Source organism: Notechis scutatus, chromosome Z, assembly GCF_049901735.1.
Source record: "Notechis scutatus isolate UNSWTSFEM ecotype Mainland chromosome Z, rNotScu1.2, whole genome shotgun sequence".
NCBI classification, from domain to species: Eukaryota; Metazoa; Chordata; class Lepidosauria; order Squamata; family Elapidae; genus Notechis; species Notechis scutatus.
In genome coordinates this window covers 136,769,166-136,790,835 of record NC_142025.1, presented here as the reverse complement: position 1 = coordinate 136,790,835, position 21,670 = coordinate 136,769,166, and the positions used below count along the sequence as shown (strand labels likewise).

Genomic DNA, 21,670 nt, shown 5'->3' with positions numbered 1-21,670 from the left:
AAGAGAGGGTGGTTACATTTATTTGATATTCAATTATCCAATAGGGAAATATCGCTCTAGCCTAATGCGCGCAATAACCATGCTGTAGGCAGGATGCGGTTGCAAATAAGGCGCGACTGGAGGAGGAACGGCGTGAGCAATTTGAGAGGCAGCAGATTTGCCCAATAGGACGCGTAGGCTGGGGGCCGCGTCCTCATTCGACTTCGGAAGGCGGATTCAAAATTAATGGACATCAGTATCGTCGAATAAGTTGCGACCACACCCCTTCCCTTATGTGAGCAGCCGTAGGAATCAACAACCACACGTATCTACCCTATCGAATAACAGACAGACACTCTTTCCAAAGGAAGTCTCTCTACACCAATCATCCCCGAGCATGCGGGTGGGAAGTCCAGGAAGCCGTCTTTGCTTTCAGGGAGACACAATGGAGACACAACAGGGGGAAGGTGGGGCTGCCTGTGATTGACGGCTGAGCGTATCCAACGGCACCCCGAGACTACGGGGCCGGGAAATTGACAGGCTTGCGGGAGGGCGAATCGCACGGGGGAGAAGGTGGGCTCCCGCGCGTTGTGAGGCGGGCGAACCAACAGCGGAGAATAAGAAACGGAGCGCTCGTGCGGGTATGCGTGTAAGAGAAAGGGAGAAAGGGAACAGGGAGGGGGTGGAGGGAAAGCGGGGGCGGGGGAAGGTTGCGGGGGCAAAGTCCTTTGGGGATGGCCGCGCGTGAGGAGGCGGCAGGAGGGAGGGAGGGGGGGGAGGAGGAGGAGGAGGAGAACACGGCTCTCTCGCGCGCGGGTGATTACACCAAGGCGCGGCGCGCGTGGGAACCCGCGAGGACAGGGAGGGGGGTGGGGGTGGGGTGTCTCGCGGCGGGGTGGGGGTGGCGGGGAGGGAAAACAAAAATCTCCCTTGGGTCGCGTGAGGGTCGCGCGAGGTTGGGGGCAGAAGCGGCTGCCTTCGACTTTTGCCTGTCAAGTCAGCCAGTCTCTGTCTGTACACATACATATACACATAAACCGCCTTGCCGCCTTCCCCGCCCTCATTTCATTTCCCCTTCCAGTCCAGATCCTGAGGTAACAAAGCCCCCAAATGGGGCATTTCCTCTCCGGGTCAGAGACCCCATTCCGTCCTCTCCTGTTTCATACTAAATAGCTTCTATGAATAAAAAAAAACCTCGTTTCCTCAGGCTCTCCCTCAAAGCTGTTCTCTGCCCTTCAACTGAAGGCTTTGGTTTTAGGGTTCAGGTAAGGAGCATTTCTCCAACCCCACCCCCCAACTTCCCCTTCCTGCTCTGTAATTGCCTTTCTGCAAAAAGAAAAGAAACAAAGAAACAACTCAAGTTTACACCTAACTCTGCCTAATCCTGTCTGCCCTTAATTTTTAGGCAGCATTCTCAAAAGGTTTAAAACAGTTTTTAGTCTAAGACATCAATGGGACACTAGGTTGGGAAAGGGAGAGTAGGTGCAGTTTTTATTTATTTGTCTGTATCCCACCTTTATTGTTTTCACAAATAACTCAAGGCGATAGCCAATCAAATTCTTTTTCAAATCTGTCACATGGTCTGTGGCATCAACTAGCTTTCTCTCAACTCTTCACTGGGTGTTCTCTTCCTTCTGTGTTAAAATATCTTCTCTTTATAGAATTGGTCCAGAAATTCCCTATCCACAACTAACTATGTTGCATTCGGGGCCTGAATCCAGTGTAATAGTATATTTGAAGCTCTTGCCCGTTGTTATACATACAGGAAGTCCTTTAATGATTACAATTGAGTCCAAAATTTTTGTTGCTACCTGAGACAGTTATTAAGTGAATATTGCCCCATTTTGCAGCCTTCCTTGCCATGGTTGTTAAATGAATCCCTGCAGTTAAATTAGTAACGTGGTTAAGTGAATCTGTTTTCCACATCAACTTTGCTTGTCAGCAGGTCACAAATAACCCTGGGACATTGCACCCATTTGCAAGTATGAACTAGTTGCCAAGCATCTGAATTTTGGTCATGTGACCATGGGGATGCTGCAGTGGTCATGTGTGTGAAAATGGTCATAAGTCATTTTTTTCAGTGCCATTGTAACTTTAAACAGTCACTAAATAAATGGTTGTAAGTTGAAGACTTCCTGTACTGTTTCACACACTGCTGCTATAAAGTTGCTATTTGAGACAGGTTTTAAAGCTTTTTTGAGGCCTTTAAAATTGTTCTAGTGTGTCAAAAACACGTGTGCTGATTATTCAATACAGTTTGTGTCATGTAGTAGATGTTAATACCTTTCAGTGGTTAGGACCCCACAGTTCAACATTTATTTACAAATAATTCTCTTGTATTGGCACTTTCTTGTTTGCCAGCAATTCTTTTTGCTACAGCTCTTTGATATGTACCGTATATACTCGAGTATAAGTCGACCCGAATATAAGCCGAGGCACCTAATTTTACACAAAAAAACTGGGAAAACTTATTGACTCGAGTATAAGCCGAGGGTGGGAAATGCAGCAGCTACTGGTAAATTTCAAAAATAAAAATAATTAATTTGGGAAACAATCTCACTATCATGAAAGGTTTAATTGATTCACTAACCCAAAAGAAGAAGATGATGATGACAGCGGAGGCAGGAGCACTCTCTTCCTCCCTCGGAGGCCCCCTGAGTCAGGAGTCACTACCGCGGCGCGCCCCAGTCCCGCCGCTGGGAAGGGAAAGGCAAAGCGCTTTTGCCTTTCCCTTCCCGGCTTGGGCTGTTGGGAGTCGCTGCCGCCGAGGCCAGACTCCACACCATTTTTTTTCAGAGGGATCTGACTCGAGTATAAGCGAGGGGGATTTTTTCAGCACAAAAATGGGCTGAAAAACTAGGCTTATACTCGAGTATATACAGTATGCAGTTATCAGTGTCCACTCCTTCTGAAAAGGACTTAGGTATATGAAGTCATAATGTTTTCCCCTTCATAACAGCCCGGAATATTGCTTTTCATCTAATAACTGTATAGTAGTGTATCTTGCTTATTTCATAAACAAAACTAATAATGTGAACATACTGTTCAGAAAGATACCTCAGTAATTTTGTTCATACAGTGCAAACAGTCATAATGTGGTTTCCTTATTTGTTGTATATGAATGAAACCAAATATAGTTCACCCAATAAACCCTGGTTAGATTGATGGCAGTGTGATACATAAGCTAAGAGAAACAATTTTGAAAATTGAAATAATTATATATTGGGAAATAGCAAACATGCTGTTGTCTTGACTGTGTTTTTACCCCACCCTTGTGCCTTCCTGATGTGCAATGGGATGGCATAGTTGCACTTCCTGATGTGCATTGGGCAACGTGTGGTGGCACAAAGCTGCATTTAACCTTTTGAGGAAACCCTAGAACATGATGAATACAAATAGTGTGGATCTATTTTTCTTTAGTTTTTAAAGATGTGTTTTGTTTTTTAAAACTACATTAAGCTTACTATAGATCATGCAATTTCAAGTTTATATTTTATATGGTAACAAATATTCTCAGAAAGGTTCAGCAATAGCAGTCAGAGGAATCTCAGGGTTATAGTTTGTCATACTTGTTCTACAAATTTTAGTTCAGTGCCAGGTTAGGAAATATTGCTTTTTATCTACTATAAAATAATTTATTTAAATTATATAATGCTCGTATAACCTTTCCCAAGAAATTCTGCCATCTTGAGGATTAACTGCTATTTTCTTCTTCTGACATTGCTGGGAATTGAGAGAAGAAAAGTAAGAAACTGTAGCCTGCTATAGTTCAGAAAACTAAAGTTAGGAAACTCTCTGGCCCAGATTATGAAACAAGAACTTATATGTAAATAGACTTGAGCTTCTTACAAATAGATTATGGCAATCTTTAATTAACACCCTATCTCTTTTGAAGAATACTTTGCAGAAATGCTTAGCTCTGTATGTGATGAAGAAGTATAATGGTTTCAACAACTGTACCTTGAAATAGTCACAGTCAGGGGTGGGTTTCTACTGGTCCTGTCCACCTCTGTAGAACCGGTAGCTCTGAAGAGTAGCACACATAGAACCAGTCTGCTGATGTTTTTGCCCACCCGCAGCCCAGGCTCTTACCTGACCTTTATTTCCTGTTTTTTCAACAAGGTGCAGCTGCAGTTAAAAAAGCAGGAAAAAAGTGCTTTTTCAAAGACTGCTTCACCGAACCTAGTAAACCACCGAACCGGTAGTTAACCCTAAATTACATATGTGTTAATGAATCTCAATCAATTTCAATGTAAGATATGGAACTGTGTAAATCTGGATAAAATGTAAGTATTTTTTTCATTCAGGCCTCAAATTCCTGACTTTTTAAACTATAGGAATTGTTTTTCCCCTCTTCTATACCACAATATTCATTTACTATTTCATATAGCATAATTAACCAATCTTTAATCCAATACACTGGATCTGCCCAAAACTCTAGCTCAAAATATCCTGTTTGGTTCAGTGTGTCACGTTAAATCAGAGAACTAGGGTGAATAAATTGTGGTTCAGTTAACAATAGATATTCCTTTTGGGTGAGTATAGCTATTCTCTCACTTTAAATGATTGTCCTTAGCCATATGGCTAAGTAGAAGGCAACAGCTGACTGGCTTTGGAAGATAAGTATAGTTGGGATTGGTTAATGGAAAACATAGCTATAGGCTAGTTTGAGAAGCTGCAAAAGAAAGAAGGCAGCAGCAACTCACTTCTATATTACTGTAAAAAAAAACACCACACTAACTGATTTGCATTTACAGTATATCTTTCTGTAATCCAGTAATACTCGCTGGTACTATACAACATGCTGGTACTACACAACAGTTCAGGGAGCTAGTAAATTAGAAACAAAGGCTTGACAAGAATGTTGACTTGATATCCCAATATAGTTTTTACAGTATCATGGTGCTCCTAACTCAGCAGTTGATATTCTTTTGCAAAACCTGAAGGTACTGTTTTCACAATAGGAACAATCCTAGCAGAAATACAAACTATAAAGAGTGAAGGAGTTTGCAAGGTGTCTGGAATACAAATTGCTTTGATTCAGTTAGAAGCCAAATAGGCAAGTCCATTATAAGAAATAAGGGTCTTGTAAAATTATCTGGGGTGTGTTTGATTCTATTAGTTCTGAGATAGGATGCTTGTGACATTAGCTTTGCCACATGTTGATTGGATCCCTGCTTTTCCCATTCGGTGAAGGCTTCTAAGGAGGTGAGAGTAGCTGGATTAGAAGAGTAATGAATATATCCTTGAGAAAGAGGGTGGTTCTGTCTGCCTTGAAAGAGGTGATGGTATACTAACTACCCACTCAGGATGCTGACGGATGTCAAACTGGTGGCCCGGGGCCTGGATGCGTCATGCGTAGGCCATGCCCACTCCAGTTCGGCAAATGGGAAAAACATAGTGAAGTGTCGAGTTTGATGGCGAGTTTGACACTCGTGCTGTAACACTTTCATTCATACATTTCATTGGAAATGTAAGCTTAGATTCTGTTTATGACTAAAGCAATATATAGGCCTGAGTGAATGATTAAATAGATGTTGAAGAATGCCTAATGTACTTGGTTTTTGGAGTAGGATTGGGGTATCAGGGTTTCCGGTCATTAAATATTCACTGTTAAGGCAATGAACTATGTAGAAATATCATTTGTAAGGATTGATAAAGTGAGTTTTTTAAGTAGTATAAAAAGTTTTGGAAGCTTTAAAATAGCTTCTATTTAAAATAATAGCTCCTATTTAAAATAGGAGAGTTAATTTTTTAACAGATTGGGACCAAATTAGAAATTTAAAGTCTGGGCATTTTGACATCCTGGAGAAAAAACAATTGCATATTTATTTCTTTGCTTCTCCTTATAGAAACATATGATGCAGGGGAGAAATCCTGAAATTTCTAGAATGTTTTGTTTTCAGATATACAGTTTATAGTAGAACACAAACTGCTCATGATAATATTAATTAAGATATTAAGTCTTGATCCTGTTGTTGTCTTATATGTCTGGTTCACAACTATTTTGAGAGAGAAGTGAAAATGCATCAACAGAGGAGAATAGGCATCAGCAGGTTTGGAATACTTCTAGTTCCAGTATCTTCAGAACTAGGAGGCAAGAATTCAAGAAATATATGTTGAATGTTTTTGTATCTTAAAATGTATCTCTCATCAAATTCATCTTTTGGTGATGCAAGTGATTTGCCATTTCTTTTACAATGGTGCTTTGACATCCCAATCTAGTTTACATCTCAGGGGTTACTTGTATTCTTCTATCCAGGATTAACCAAGTCCAACTCTGCTTGCCTTGAGAGCCTCACAAAGGTTAGTCAGATGTTGCCACCTGCTGGTTATTTATCCCAAAAATTTCCCCTACATGGATTTTAACTCCTGTTATGGAGGGCACTGATTTGAGAACAGGAATTTTTTAAGGTTTTAGAGTCTAGATTCTTCCATAGAAATATTTGTAATGTTTTAAACAAACTTTATTAATTTTACAATTAAAATAAACAACACATACACAAATGTAGAAAAGAAGCTAAACAGAGTTGAGAAGTAAAAGAGAGGAGAGAAAAAGAAAAAAGAAATAAAAGTAAAAAAAAATCAAAAAGTGATTAAAAACAATTTCATCTTCGACAGTTTGTGGGTCATTATTTCTATCCTTATTTTATGCCATATTTACAAGTAATCCTTAATGCGAATATATAATTACCACTACAGTTATAGGTTATCCTCTTTTACAATGTTATGTAGCCCATCTGATCTAACCATTCATACCAACAGTTCCAGCTCTCATAATACATTGATGTTTCTTTATCTTTTAATGCTAGGGTTAGTTTATCAATTTCTGCACAATTTAGTATTTTTTGAGTAATCATTTCCTCTGATGGAGCATGAGGTTGTTTCCAACATTGTGCAGAAGCCAATCTAGCTGCTATCAATATATGTAATATTATATACTTCACTTTTTTTGGAAATTGTTTATTAAAGATCCCTAATAGAAAGAACTCTGGTTTGAATTCAGTCTGTTCTGTCGTCATTTCCTCCAGCCATGTTTTAATTCTCTGCCAGTATCTTTGTGCTTCTATACAGGACCACCACATGTGGAAGTATGTTCCCTCCTTTTTTTTTTTTTTTGCATTTCCAGCAGTTTGGACTCATATTGGGGTGCATCTTCGCCAATCTCGAGGGGGCCACCTATAAAACATTTTATAAGCATTTTCCTTGTACAATGCTGATTTTGTGATTTTGTTATTTCTATTCTAGACCCTCTCCCATTCTGTTAAGGTGATACTACGTCCTGTGTTCCTACTCCAGGCTATCATATTTCCTTTAACTATTTCTTCCTCTAATTCTGTCTCTAATAGATAATTATAAAATTTTGTTATTTTTTTTTGGTCTGGTCCTAAAAGAATTTTGTCCAATTGCTGAGATTTATTATAAATTCCGAATACTTTCTTATGCTTATATCTGTTTTGAACCAATGGTCGATCTGTAGTCCCTGATCTTGGAGGTCCTGCCATGATTTCAAATTTCCTTGCAGATCAAATAAATCCTTATATTTAATCATCTTGGTAATATCCAAATTATTAGGGTGTATAATCGCCTCCATAGTTGAGATCCAGATCGGGATCTTTAAATAATATATTTTTTTCCTTACTTTCTTCCAATTGGTCAGGAGGGTATCTCTAATTAGGTGTCTATGGAAGTATGTCTGACTGGTTTTCCCTATATCCCATAAAAAGGCATACCACCCCCTCTGTAAGTCATGACCTTCTAGGACTAATATTCTCTTATTAAGTTCACCCATTCTTTCAACCATACTAAGGAGGCTGCACTGTGATACAGCTCCCAGTTTGGAAGTGCCATCCCTCCCCTGCTCTTCATGTCCTGCATTGCCTTTAAGTTTATTCTCGGTTTTTCCCCTTGCCAGATGAATTTTGAAATTATCCTCTTACAAAGTATTTTTTATGAATTTTGATTGGTATTATCTGAAATATATAGAGGAATTTTGGAAGAATACTAATTTTAATGGCAGCAATCCTTAAAAATATTTGTATTTTTATGTTTTGAGTTATGTAGTATGTTTGCAAAACATTTTTCTAAAAATATTTCATAGATATTTTTGCAGCGTTTGTTCCCTTTCCCCCTGGCCATGGAGAATTTCATTTTGCTGATCAGATCAAATGAAAGTCATGAGTTTTAGGCTTAATAAAGTGGCACAAGAAGATTTGTCACAATATTAAAGTTACATCAAATCATAATGAAATAATTTTTGTTCATCAATTCAGTTTGTTACTGATTACCCTGTAGGTATAAAATCTGTGTTTCTTGGCTTATACTTTAATTATAAAAATTGTAGGACACAATGGAAACATCAACAGATTACAAACATTATGAGCAAATGTGGCAAAATACTATTTTACCAGTAGTTTAAAATGAGTTTTAGTTTATTAGAACCATTCTAATAAAGATTGACTTTCTTTAAAAAAGGAAATCTCAGTGTACATGCAAATAGCAAAGTAAAACTATGGTAGGGGTTGTAGGGAATATTTCTGCTTGTTTTAATATTTGCTAGTCCTGCTTTTATTGGAATTTTGATTCAGATTCCCAACTTCCATGTAATGGTTTTAATTGTCTGTCTCGCTTCTCTCTTGTGGGTAGCAGAGAGTTAAGAACAGCATGGTTCTAGAAAGAAGATGGGCTCTACTAGGTTAACTGCAAAAGAACTATGTGAGAATGATGACCTTGCCACAACGTTAATTCTTGACTCCTACCTTGGCTTTAAGACTCATAAAATGAATGTAAGGTAAGATCTAGGAGTGGGCATGGAATAAGTCTGAAAATTAAGATTGTAAAGGCGGGATAGACAGCCAGACAGGTTTTTATATATTTTAATATTAAGTGGTGAGGATTGAGAGTACAAGCAGCCTTTGACTTACAGTTGGGACCAGATTTTTTTTATTGTTGGTGGGCTCTGAATCCGGCAGAGGCTTCCTGTGCTACAGCAGGTTTGCAAGCACTGGTGCGCAGCTGAGATGGGAGAGATAGGCAGGTGGGGGGAGTTGCAGCACCTCTTTGTTAATGCAAGTAAGCTGTCAGGCATCTGAATTTTGAACACACGATTGCAGGGGTGCTGCAACAACCATAACTTGCACCACTGTAATTTTGAATGGTTACTGAACTAATGGTCATAAGTCAAAGACTACCTGAAATGAGGAAAAAAATATGTTACAAAAGAAATTCTTCGTCTTTCATTTTTATAGCCCACTCCCAGCCATCAGGAGAAAGCACCACTTACGGGAGGCAGTAGAAGCTTTCCGGAAGCGCAAGGACCTAGAAGCATCATATCAAGCCTTGATGCAGGGTGGCTGGGCCTGCCAGTATTTTGCAAACCGGAGCCATCAGCAGGAAGCTGCCTTCAAGACTCATGTATAATCCTAGTTTTTGCCTGTTTAATGGCTGGAGAGCATGTTGAAGTCTGAAAAAGTTATTTATATACACTTTTTCATCCCAATCCTGTTCCTTTTGGATTATTACATTACGGCTCTGATCATCCTAGTCAGCAGGGCAGTTAGGGTGGTGGGAGTTTGACACCATTCCAAACACTCAGGTTTCGAAAGAATGTTCCATAATGTGTTATTTATTATTGAAAGTGAATCATGGGGCATGTACTTATAACACAAGCTGGCAGTGAAGACCCACAGAGGCTGACTGGATGAAAGGACCAAGAAGTATCATTTTCTTATTTTTTATCTTTTTTTTTTTTGGCTTGAAGTTTTTAGGCATCCTCAACTAATGTGAATGTCAGCTTCATAGAAAGAATATTGCTTAAAAACTATAGCGAGATACATTTTATATGGGAAGAGAGTAAACATTCATAGAAAAGTCAGGAGCATTGTCTGTAACTTAGCTCTCTCTATCCATTGATTCTTCCAATTAACTCCCTTGCAATGATTTTATTTATATCATACCTTTATTATTTTTTGGTAAACAAATCAAGGCAGTAAACACATCTAATACTCTTCTTCCTCTCTTCCCCCTCCCCCATACCCATCCCAGATTTTTCGGTACCTTCGCATTTTCCTTCCCGAGAGTGGTTTTGCCATCAGACGCTGCAGTCGATATTCCTTAGAAATAAACGGAGCCCGGGTAGTGTCTACAAAGTCATGGTGAGTTCCTAGTGCTACTGCTTCCCCATGTGGCAAAATTATTAACTTGCATGCTGGATTATACTAAGAAAAAGAGAAATAAATAAAAAATAGATGAAGCATAAAAACCAAAAAAAATGTGTAAACCAACATTGAGAGGAAAACGAAGGGAGGGGCAAGGAGTGCTTTTTCTGATGAGTGTATTTTATAACAGGGCATGTCCACTAGAAAAGCTTTCTTTCCGACTAGAATGCAAAGAAGTGGATAATAAAGTAGCCATGCATTTGCTCTTGTACGTTTTACTTAAGATTACAGCAGCATAATCCTCTGGATAGGTAAGGTTATTTTTTTTCCCTCTCCCATAAGGAGAAAGAATGATAAGCTGGAGCTTTTAGAAGGCTACATTGCAGAACTGACAGAACCCGATGAAAGCCTCCTCCGAGCAGGTGAAAATGACTTCAGCATCATGTACTCCACCCGGAAACAGTGTGCCCAGCTTTGGCTAGGGCCTGCAGCCTTCATTAATCATGGTAGGTGGAAGCCTTCAGGTGCAAGCTAGAGAGGTAGCTGCCTCAAACTGTTTAAATTGCTATGAAAATGATAATGACAAGTCTCATATAACTGGTCTTATAACTTAGACCAAACGATGAGGAGAAATAAGATAGCTATCTATCCCGGATCAGAGAGTATTAATAAATAATATTCTAGTTAAGTATTTGGGAAATTGAATTTTCTGTAGATATCAATAGGGATACATCAGAACCAAACAGTGGAGAAGACTGGTATGTAGTGAATATGCAGTTGTTATTAATGGGGCAGTACAGCAATCAGGATTCAGTTGAGAGTATATTATTCAGAGCTCACATGGGAGTGTTCATTAGACCTGTTGACATTTCCTTAAACCCAGTGCGGCTTTTCTTGGGCTACTGTGAAACAAGGGAAAGACACAACTTCTTTACAGGATTGCCACAGGAGCGGCGTGAGTGTCTCCAGATCTCCAAATCACATTTTCCCCTTCAAATCTGAACTGCTGCAAGGTCCTAATTATAGTATTAAGAATTAATAATCTCATTTCAGGTAGTTTTGTAGATGTTTCTGACACGAATACAGACAGGACTCTATTCTTAAGTTATTTGGTTGCCAAAACTTGCATTATTTTTCATAGACAGAATGTTTTAAAATCTGTTTTAATCTTGATGTCTAGACACTGTTTCAATTTTCTCTTACAAAAATGAATATATTTTCTTAGTTAATATGATTAACTAGATAATAATGCTCAGGCATCTTTTATTATTCATTATAACTGTCATTGTCTTTGGATAACATATAGACGAATTGTTCCTATTAACATGGTTTCCTTTGAGATATTTTTATATTTTAGTAAAAAAACAAGAAAAAAGGCATTGTAGTGAGTTATTTTGTTGGTAACATTACTGAAATGTAAAGGCACTGAAGCTTAAAAGGACACTTTGTTTTAAAGAAATACAAATGTCCCTACTTATCTGCCCACTTAATAACCAGAAAGAAGCAGTTTCTTTATAAGGAGTGGCCTAATCATGTCACTCTGTATGTGCACCTGTGTAAGTTATCTGTTATTTTCTAAATTAAGCATTTGCCAAGAATTATGATTATTTTAGCAACTGGGGGATATGACGGTGCTAACTATTAATATAGGTGGCCTGTAGATTAAAATTGCTTGGTGCTGTTTCTTGTGTGAGCTTTCATAGTGAAGGACATTTAATTATGTGAATACTGCTATAGGAATTGAGAATTTGATAGAATTTTGATTGCAAAAGGGTTGATAAAAATTAGTATGCACTGTCTAAGGAGCTTCTTATCCTAAATGTACTTGAACATCTAGTTAGGATTGTATGTTTTATGTTGAACAGAGGACTATTTAATTTTTTTGAAGCTGGAACCAAATTTCCTAAATATTTAATCTTAAACTTGTATCATTCATATAAAGACTAGATATAAAAAGGCATTTAGAATAAGCTTTTTTAAATTTATGTATTTATTACTTATTCATTTTTCACATTTTTAGATATCCAAAATGGGAGATGTTTATTTACCAGCTATTTGTGAGGCAATAGTCTTTTAAGAAAGCTTCCTTCATTGTTAATTGCTTAAAATGCTGTATTAGTAAGGCTTTCAAATGACATGGGGATTATCTGATAAATTTAGGATTCAGAATTTAACTGCAAAAGGCAATAATAAATTGAACTTTCTTGGAAGCTTCTCCTTATTCAGCCACAGAACTCATAGAAAAACTTATTTCCTTTTCTTAACATTTTCATTAAGGGTATAAGACATAAGGCACAATTATTTTGCACTTTATTGAGTGAGAGAGGTTGGTTATGATAATATAGTTTACGAATGATAAATATGTTGCTTTGAGTTCATAATGTGGAGCTCAACAATGAGAATTAAGCCAATATGGTACTTTTCTTTGGTTGGATTTCCATAATTTGTATGTCACCTACTCAATTGATTCAGATTTGTAAATGCTTCCAGATAAAGCAAAACATACTGTTGAAAAGATGAGCAAATTTTCTCTGCTGCAGCTTCTTCTAAGAAAGAATACTTGTAATTCATGTTTAGCTCTTTTTTAAAATTTTCCTTTTTCTTCTTATTGTTCCCCTGCATAATTAATTCCTATACAGACTGCAGACCAAACTGTAAGGTAAGATGTGTTGACGTATTGTTGGGGCAAGGGATGCTATTCATTAGAATACAAGACTCTGAACTTGAAATGAGGCCTAAATATATTACTGACTACAGTGAATAGGAATGAGAGGGAATATATTTGGGGAGAAGTTGAAATAGACCAGGAGCACAATATATTGTAGTAGTGTCTGGAAAACACTTAGGAGGAGTTGTGATTGCTTGAGATAGAAAAGTATCTCCTTGTAATTCTAGAAGCTCTACCTCATTAGTCTTTTAATTCTTTACTGGAGGTAAAAAGCCTTTTTTGCCACCTTGAAAGCTAGAAATATGCTATAGTTTTCCATTGTTTAGGATTAAAAGAAACCTTTGATATCCTGTTTTGCGAAATTGTGCTACAACGGCATAAGAAATCTAAACAAATAGCTTTGAGAAAGAGTTGATTTGAAATGTGGACTTCCTGAAGGGGAAGAGGAGACTGCTGCATTCTCCTCCTCTCCTACGAGCTTCTTAAATCCGTTTCTTTCCTTTCCTTTCCAACTATCCTTTCTTTCCTGCTTTTTCTATGCCCAACCTTTTGTTTATGCTGTAGTTTGTCCCAATGGATGGGAACACTGCTTGTGTCAAGGTGCTGCGGGACATTGAGCCAGATGATGAGATCACATGCTTCTATGGTGACGGCTTCTTTGGGGAGAACAATGAATTATGCGAATGCCACACTTGTGAAAGGTGAAAATGGAGGGGCCAGAATCTCAAACGTTGGGAGCTGGTTGGGAGTCAGATTTCTGAGTTTCTGAGAAACAGTGGCAGGAAGGGAAACCAAATGATTATCTCCATTAATTCTTGCCCCTAGCTTCCAGTGTTTTCAGCAGTCATTCCTGGCAAGAAGTACAGACTGCTTAATGCCCAGGTGTTAATATGCCTTAGTTCTCAAGGGATGGTTGCTAGCGAGCGTAGATTTTGAAAGGGAGGGGCAGTATTTTTCTTCTATTATCACCCCTGGAAAGATCGATGGTAGCATCTAAAGGCTAGAAAGAAGACATTGTAACTGTTCTCACACAGAGTTCATCAGTGGAAAATCTCTTCATCCTTAATATTAAGTTTATCATGTCTTAATTTTTCATGCATTTGGCAAGTGCCTTGGAGTTTGTTTTCTCCAAGGATAGAAAAGGATGTATAAATACTCTGAGGAAGCAGTGATCTTTTTGATTAATACTGGGCTGTTCCTGATAGTGTCTCTCATTCTCAATTTTTCCTTAGGAAGGGGGAAGGAGCTTTTCGGCTCCTGAATCGGACTCCATTGCTAGCTACCTCAATCAGTGAGAAATACCTACTGAGAGAGACAGATGGCCGTCTGCAGAGGTGGAAAAATCAGTCTTGCAAACTTGCTCAACGTAATGTGAAAGCGGGACACAAAGCCCGGCGCAGGAAATCACGATTACATGGTGAGATAAGCAAAAATACTTGAATTGATTTTGTGCATCATAGTGCTATGCAGGGCAAAATGGTTTGCTTATCACCTATAATGTAATCATAACGTCCATTATAATGAGGACACTGTTACATCCCTGTCAGCCTCAGGGTTTGTTCCACAGCAGTAGTTATCCTAACTTCTTTGGGGTTGCAAAAATAAAGTAGTAACTTGTTTTTATTAAAGTGGATATTCAAGAACTATTCTAGCTACAATATTAGATTAAAGCTTGGCAGAACTAATTGGGTAGCTTAGCATAATTCCTGTATTGGGAAATGTAATCAATGTTCAGATATTTGGCTCCAAAGTGGGAAAGATAAACTATCCTGTTGCTGCCTCCTTAATGTTTTCTGGGATTTTTCACATACTGTGTGATTTCAGGAAAATGCGCAGCTTCTCTGTGAGACTGCTGACAGGTACAGTGAGGTTACCTATGTCAGATCTGTTTTTAAGCGAACATGTTTTATTTACATGTTCGAAGAAAGAGTTTATAGGATTGTGGATGTTAGTGTCAGGGTTGGATAGTGAAGCAGTCAAATACTTACTCCATCTTCTTAAAGCCCTTAAAAAATCTAGGGAGAAATGGAAGTTGCTTGTTGTGTAGTGAAGATATGGCAGCAATAGTTAATAAGAGGAAACTGGGAAGTGGAGTGTTGTTCTTATAATTAATACCTCTTTTCCTTTTCTAGGTGCTGTACACAGATATACCACTCGCTGGTATTTTAAGATGCTCAAGCCTTTATATATCCCACTGCACAACTGCTTGGCCTGCAGAACACGTGGATGCAAGCTCCGTAAGCAGCCTCTGGTGTGTCTGCTTCGTTGTCCTTCTCCTATGTTATCTGTATTGCACCTCAGGCAGTCTTTGGGAAACAAGAATTGCTACGCCCAGCAAAGCTGCTCTCTTTTAAAGATGCACAACTGCCCTGAAAGCTCTGATTTGGCCAACCAGGGCAGCCTGGTAGTGAATCTTGGGAAGAGAATTCCCTTGGACTGGGCAAGGTTTCATAGGGAAGTAGTGTGTGACATTACGGAGGAAAAATCTTACAACACTAGTCAGGAGTTTAGCCAGGGGACTGAGGAATATGATTCAAGGGATATGGAGAGTCATGCTGATGTTAAAGAAACCCACGAATCAGGATCTGGGGTTCTCCATTCGGGAGAGCAAATCCCCCTTGATTCTTCAGGTTCTCTTTCATCCAGTCAGGTCTTGTGCAGAACAAGGAGCACGGCCCAGCGCCAAGCTCAAGTTTTGCCCCAATCTCAGTTGTCATTATCAATGGTAGACCCCAAGCTTTCCCAGTATGCTCATGTCCGCCTGGAAGGCCCACTTTTTGGAGGCAGGCAATGCTGGCAGCAGCCCCCTTCAGACAAGACAGAGAAGGAACAAGCGGAGGAGCAGCATCTTCCTAAGCGGATGGTTTCCTTTCCTCCTTTTGTTCCACCCAAACGGCTTCGACTGGTAGTGAGCCATGGTTCCATCAACCTCGAGGTAGCTGCAAGCTCCTGTGAGGAGATGTCTTGATCTGGCTGATCTCCTGTGATTGAAAACAAGACTTTAGCTTCTTACTGAATTTACCCATGATAACCATCTACCAGAATTTGCCTGAAATTATCCATCTTTTTGTTGTGCCCTTCTCCCCATCACCTTGTGTGGGTTGATAACATCTCTTCTGAAGTAATGTCCCCAGGTGGGCACAAGGCTGCCTATGCTAAAAACATGGCCTTGTGTTCCACTCCTACTTTTTTCCACTGAAACTGATATTTCAGTTATCTTTCCAGAGTACTTCCTTTATCACTTCCTCACTATTCCTTTAAAAAAATTGTTCTCCACTACTTTGCCAAACTTTACTGTATAGTCTTGAAACTTAAGCCATATAGTAGACTGCATGGATGCTTTGGATTGCCTCCTGGTCTTTTCTTTGAACTCTACTTTATCTCCCACAGAGTCCTTTCATCTTTCTACTCTCGTATCTCCATGCTCTGGTTTATAGTACTGTAGTCATAGACTTCTTGACAGATGGACATGGTAATTTGGCATTTATTGTCCCTACAAAGTGAGGCAGAATTGGTGAAGTGACTTGTGGAGAAAAGATAACCAGCATCTAATCAGGGAAGTCTCTTTAAAACTTATTGTGAGAAAACCAGCAACCAGAAGTGCACATTGGCATGCAGCCTAAACTGTTCAGTCCATTTAGCCTGGAGGCTGCTCTTTGCTAAACAGGCTTATATAGGGAATTAAATGTTCTTGCTCCTCTTCTTTTGCCTCACTGTTTGGGTGCCTATTGTTACAAGACAGCTAATTTTCTAGTTTTGGAAGCTACTTTTATATTAGTTAATCTGTGTGACTTGTTTCTTCTCCCAGCCAGAGTTTTAAACAGGTGTCTGCTGGGGCTTTTTAGAATCTTAATGAATTTTAGATATTCAGGTGTTTTATATTTGATAAAGTTGAGCTGCTTGGCTCAGGGGCATTGTGATAAAGGGGCTTCCTTCCATGAGAGACTGATGGGCAGGATAAAAGTTTTACTCAGTTTAATGTGGCCTAACTCGGTTCAAAGTCACATATGGTAAGTGAATTTGCTGTATAGTTTTCCCATTCATCTTGCCATGATAGGATTTTGAACAGGTAGGGCACATTCTGGTGTTAGAAATCTGAGCGCAAGGTCTATGGGGAGAGGTGGTGGCAATTGAATGGGTGAAACGTTGCGATTAAGCTTTTCCTTTAAGTGCTTGCTTTGTTTTGAAATTTTGTGGAATCCTTTGTGGTGTTGACTTTGGATACATATCCAAGAGTCTTAGGATAGCCTGATGTTCCTTTTCCAACTCCTCTTTTTTTGTTTGTTTGGTATTGTAGTTTGGTGCGGTTAGCATTAGAAAAGCTTGTCTAGATGACTTGAAGGTCATGTTAAGATAGGGATTAAGCTGTGCACATTTGAGAATAAATTCCAGTAAATTTAGACTTTCTGTTAAATACCTTTGGGTAGAATCCAGCAAAGGTTCTTTGAGCTCCGAAGTTGGAAAATCTGAATTATAGAGCTTTTAGAATAGAATTAGTTTGTCTGGCATGCATTTTTGGTCTGAGATACATAATGTATTGCAATTTTGGATTTTTCAATGCTCTGCAAAATAGGTGCTGATTCCTGGGAAACCACTATAATTTTGAAAGTAGTTTTTAGGTACTAGCTTTGAAAAGCTAGGATGAGCTGATGCTGTTCAACCTGTCCTGAGAAGGAAATCTTAAGAAGAATAGACAATGCATACTCATGTAAAAATATCAGAGAAACAATACAGACACAGAGACAATAGTCCACAAATTGATTGGGATGGCATAACAATAGCATATTTTGGTAACAATTTGGATATTTTCCTATAGGTGATTCATATGATTGTCCAGAATTACCACTGTCTATGGACATTCTTTTACTCTCCTAGACCTATATGAAAAAAGATAGTTTAAAAAAATGTTAGTGAACTTGATAAATGTGGTCTTCAACTTATGACCATAACTGGGACTAGAATTTTGATTGCTAAGCAATGCAGTCATAAAGTAAGATGTAATGTGGCCACATTACTCAGTGACCACAATCTTGGCAGTTCCTGTCGCTGCGGTTAAGCAAATTTTACTGGTTATTAGCCAAGGACCCACCCCAAGCCTCCCAGGATTGGTCTTTCCATACCTCAGCCTTAATAAGGTAAACTCCACCAACCTGCCTATCTCCCCCCCTACCCAATCTCTGCATTTTTGGATGTCCTGCACCCTGCAGCTGTTCCACTTCTAGTTGCCCTTGCCATCTGGCACTCCGAGACCCCCACTGCCCTAGCTAAGCTTTGCTGCCAACTTCTTGCTTCCTTTGCTGGCAAGGTTTATCCACCCTGACTATTGGGCAGAACTGGGACTGCCTTCAAGGGGGGAGGGAAGCACAAAGTCCGTTCCAGAGCTGAAGTATATTGAAATGTTCCTTTGCACTGTGCTCCTGGGGACAAATAGGGCTAGCTTTGTGCTATAAAAAAGGTGGGATATCACAAAGCAGCTGCTGAAAGAAGCTGCTTTGTGTTTGTTTTTTTCCCAATCCCATACATCCCAGAGCATGGTGCAAAGGGGTGTTTTGTTGTGTTGTGGCCCCTTTAAGCTGCTTTGTCCTCCTTTGGCAACTCAGCCCAACCCCAGGCCTGACATACCTTGTCAGCAATAGAGCAAAAAAAAAAAAAAAAAAGTGAAGGTCAGCTGGGGCAGCAGAACACAGGACAGCAGGGGGCCAAATGGGAATAGATGGGGGGTAGGTAATAGGAGTTGAAGTTCCCCTGCTGTGGTTAAGTATGGGCAGGCGGCTAAGCACCTGAAGTTTGATTATGTGACTGGGGGCACTGCCATGGCTGTAACTTTGAGTATGGGTCATAAGTCCCTATGTTCAGCTTCATTGTAACTGAACGCTTGCTGAACAAATGGTCATAAGTCAAGGACTACTTGTATCACATTGCTCACTAAAATAATTGAGACATAACTGAAATTGTACATCTTTTTTCTGTTCTGTAAGCTTGCTTTATATTTAAAAATAAGACACTTTTTCTTTCCCCAAAGTTCTGCATGTTAGTAATCATTTTATATTTCATAATAATTATTCCATTGATTTCTTGTTAATTGCACATTGTTGTTGGTTGCATCACAGAATGTGTGATTCACTATCTATGATATTTTAATGCCTATACGTGAGTGTCTATGGGAATAGTTTTGACCTAAACGTGAGATGATGTCTCATTAGTTTTTAAATTTTCTTCTACAAGATGTGCATTTTCATCTGTGTATCAATGTTTGTGCACAGCATAGATATATGTACTAAAAAGAAATAGAAGTTTAGTAGTTGTTCTGACTTCGTGGCTCCTATTAATGTGGGTGCCCAGACTTGCTTTCTTGCTTGCTACTTTCCACGTATGGATGTTCCATGTTAGTTAATAGTTGGAGACTAGTGGCACAGCCCTTTAGATAATGACTGTAATGGGGGGAGGGGAGAGAGGAACAAAGAGGGCAAGATGGTTAAGGGTTTTGTGTGGGGAAAGGTCGGGTGGGAAGGGTGGATATTGCTAGTCAGGATACTGTACACTCTCTGTGGAAAGACACACTGGGGCTCGGTTTTCACCTTTCTGTGCCTCTCTTTCCCCCATCTTTCCTGGTGGGTTTATGGTTTGTGCTACCTCGTTTGGGAAGGGAAGCATCAAGGCAATCTTCCACCTCTGACTTCAGTCTTCTTTCGGTCCAGTGTCCGTTAAGTCCTGTCATTTCTTTTCCCACTTCCATGCTTTCAGATTTTTAAAAAAACATATGTGTTCTTATGAGGTGGAGCGATCAGCAGATCCAGTGGTTTGTTGTTGTTGTTGTTGTTGTTATTGTTGTTGTTCTAGCATCCTGTATGAATAAGTTTTTAAATCAGCCTCTCCAGATCCAGCCTTTGCTTGTTTCCCAGATGATACCATGGTTTATTACATTGCTTCTTCCATCTTTTATAAGATTTTTCAAAGATGCTTTTGGCCTGGAGCCACTCTATCCTCATTTCAAAGGAAAGATTGAATTCCACTTCTCCATAACAATTATGCTCAGGAGGGTATGTTAAGATACCTTGATTTTCACACAGCTAGGAAAAATAAGCAACCTGGACACTGGGTAAGGTGTCTGGTTGGCTGGGTTCCTCAGGGAGTGGGTTTGGTAGACACCTGTATATCATTTTCTGCCCCAGGTTTTAACCACAGTACATCAGTCTGAGTACCTTCCTTTTGTGGTGGGGTTATTACAAACTTGCTACATTAGGAAACAAATTGCTCAGCCCATAATATGCACTAACTAGGATTGTGGAAAATTTGCTCCATTGTACGACCCTATCACTCAACATGCTTGCAATACTTTATTTAAATGGAAGATTCTTCAAGAACTTCAGCATCCAGAAGACCGGAGAGTCCAAAAGGGGTAACATGGAGCATATTTTCAGGGATGTGTGTACTCTGCCAAAAAAGTAACATAAACCAAGCTCTGAATTTGCATGAATTATTAAATGAATTCTTAGGCCTTTTTTTGGTAACATGTCATAAAACATGGGCACCATATTACAGGAAAAAATGATTAGCATGTCCCATCCAGCAGAGCTGGTCTATATCTTTCATCCCAGTGTCAAGGGGCGAGGAGTCGTTAGATGGAAGAATTTCAACAGGACCTGGACTTAAGCTCAAATCTTTCATTGGTACAGTATGATTGAGTGCATACAGCCCTGGGTGTATATTAGTTTGGTCTGAGCAGAAGGAGAGGGTGGGGAGGGTAAGGGGGTTATCTGTATTTTTAATGGTGCTATATTTGGAAGGGTTGATGGAGGTTACTCTCAGCTCCAAATGTGGAAATTTGAGGCCTCAGGGTATTTCCTGCCCCATGATCAGGCCGGTATCCTGAAGTGGGTAAAGGCAGAAACTTCTGTTTGTATTTTTAATGGTGTGTGTTAGGGGGGAGGGGGTGCATAATACTTTTAAAATACTTGATTGAAATAAACTCTTCTAAAACTTTTCCTGTTTCTTGATGTTGTGATATATGTAAACTGCCTCTTGTGAGACCTATTGGCAGAATTACTTCAGATATAACAAATGCTAGTTTAAACATGAACATTTAAAAACTATTTCACTATCCAGACTGATAAAATGAATGCTAAGGACATTAGCCTCAACGTGTACTCTTCTCTCTAAGGTAAGTCGAACATTTTAGACAGACTGAATGTAAACAGAACTAAAGTATACTTGTGGTATAATGATTGAAAATGAAGTTTAATTGTTAAATGATTACATAATATTCAGCTGAGGACAATAAATAGATTGTTCTTTCTTCCCATGCTTGGCAAAAGTTTGTTTTGAACCCAGGAAAATTTAAGCCCAAGCTTAAATAAAAATATTTGACAGCTTTCGGAATAAATTTGATGTTATGAATGTTGAACAGTGTTTTTTAGTAAGATACTTCATTGTTTCTTTACCCTTTGCCTGCAGGGCAACTTAATGTAGGTATATTTCAGTTCAGTTCTTTTATTACGTCATGAATCCAAAATAAAGGTATAAAAATCATAAAAATATACATTTATATACCCTTGTTTACATGCATGAATTAACAAGAAATTATTCTAAATAAAAATAGAGGCTCAAATACAATAGAAAGTATAATATGAATATTTATGAGTCTTCACAATTAAAAAAGATTATACTTTAGTTGATACTTCTCAATAAATAGGTTAGTTATCTAATTCTGTCTTTCCTACTGGTAGATATTTTAAAGAGTTGGTAGAGATGGTCTACCCATTTGTAAAATTTTAAATGATTCATGTGTATATATTCACAGTGAAGAATTTTATAGAAAAAAACTTGGTAAAGAATTACAGTATCTTTAAACTTTGATATTGAATTA

General features: G+C 38.9%; 1 protein-coding gene across 7 annotated transcripts; it reads left to right on the top strand.

Annotated features, from left to right (window-relative positions):
- The first annotated feature begins 400 nt into the window (after positions 1-400).
- On the top strand, positions 401-20,787 carry KMT5C (lysine methyltransferase 5C). 7 transcript variants are annotated; one of them, XM_087945595.1, is made up of 10 exons: positions 591-628; positions 7,640-7,722; positions 8,626-8,770; positions 9,228-9,393; positions 10,024-10,133; positions 10,479-10,642; positions 12,776-12,795; positions 13,369-13,505; positions 14,037-14,221; positions 14,937-20,787. In XM_087945595.1, exons 3-10 carry the CDS (start codon positions 8,661-8,663, stop codon positions 15,770-15,772), a joined length of 1,728 nt encoding a protein of 575 aa, XP_087801721.1. In that variant the 5' UTR covers positions 591-628; positions 7,640-7,722; positions 8,626-8,660; the 3' UTR covers positions 15,773-20,787. The 7 variants fall into 7 exon arrangements, with proteins under 7 accessions (XP_087801722.1, XP_087801718.1, XP_087801716.1 ...); XM_087945596.1 differs by lacking the exons at positions 591-628; positions 7,640-7,722 and adding an exon at positions 401-446; XM_087945592.1 differs by lacking the exon at positions 7,640-7,722 and having other exon boundaries at positions 417-620.
- The last annotated feature ends 883 nt before the right edge of the window (positions 20,788-21,670 follow it).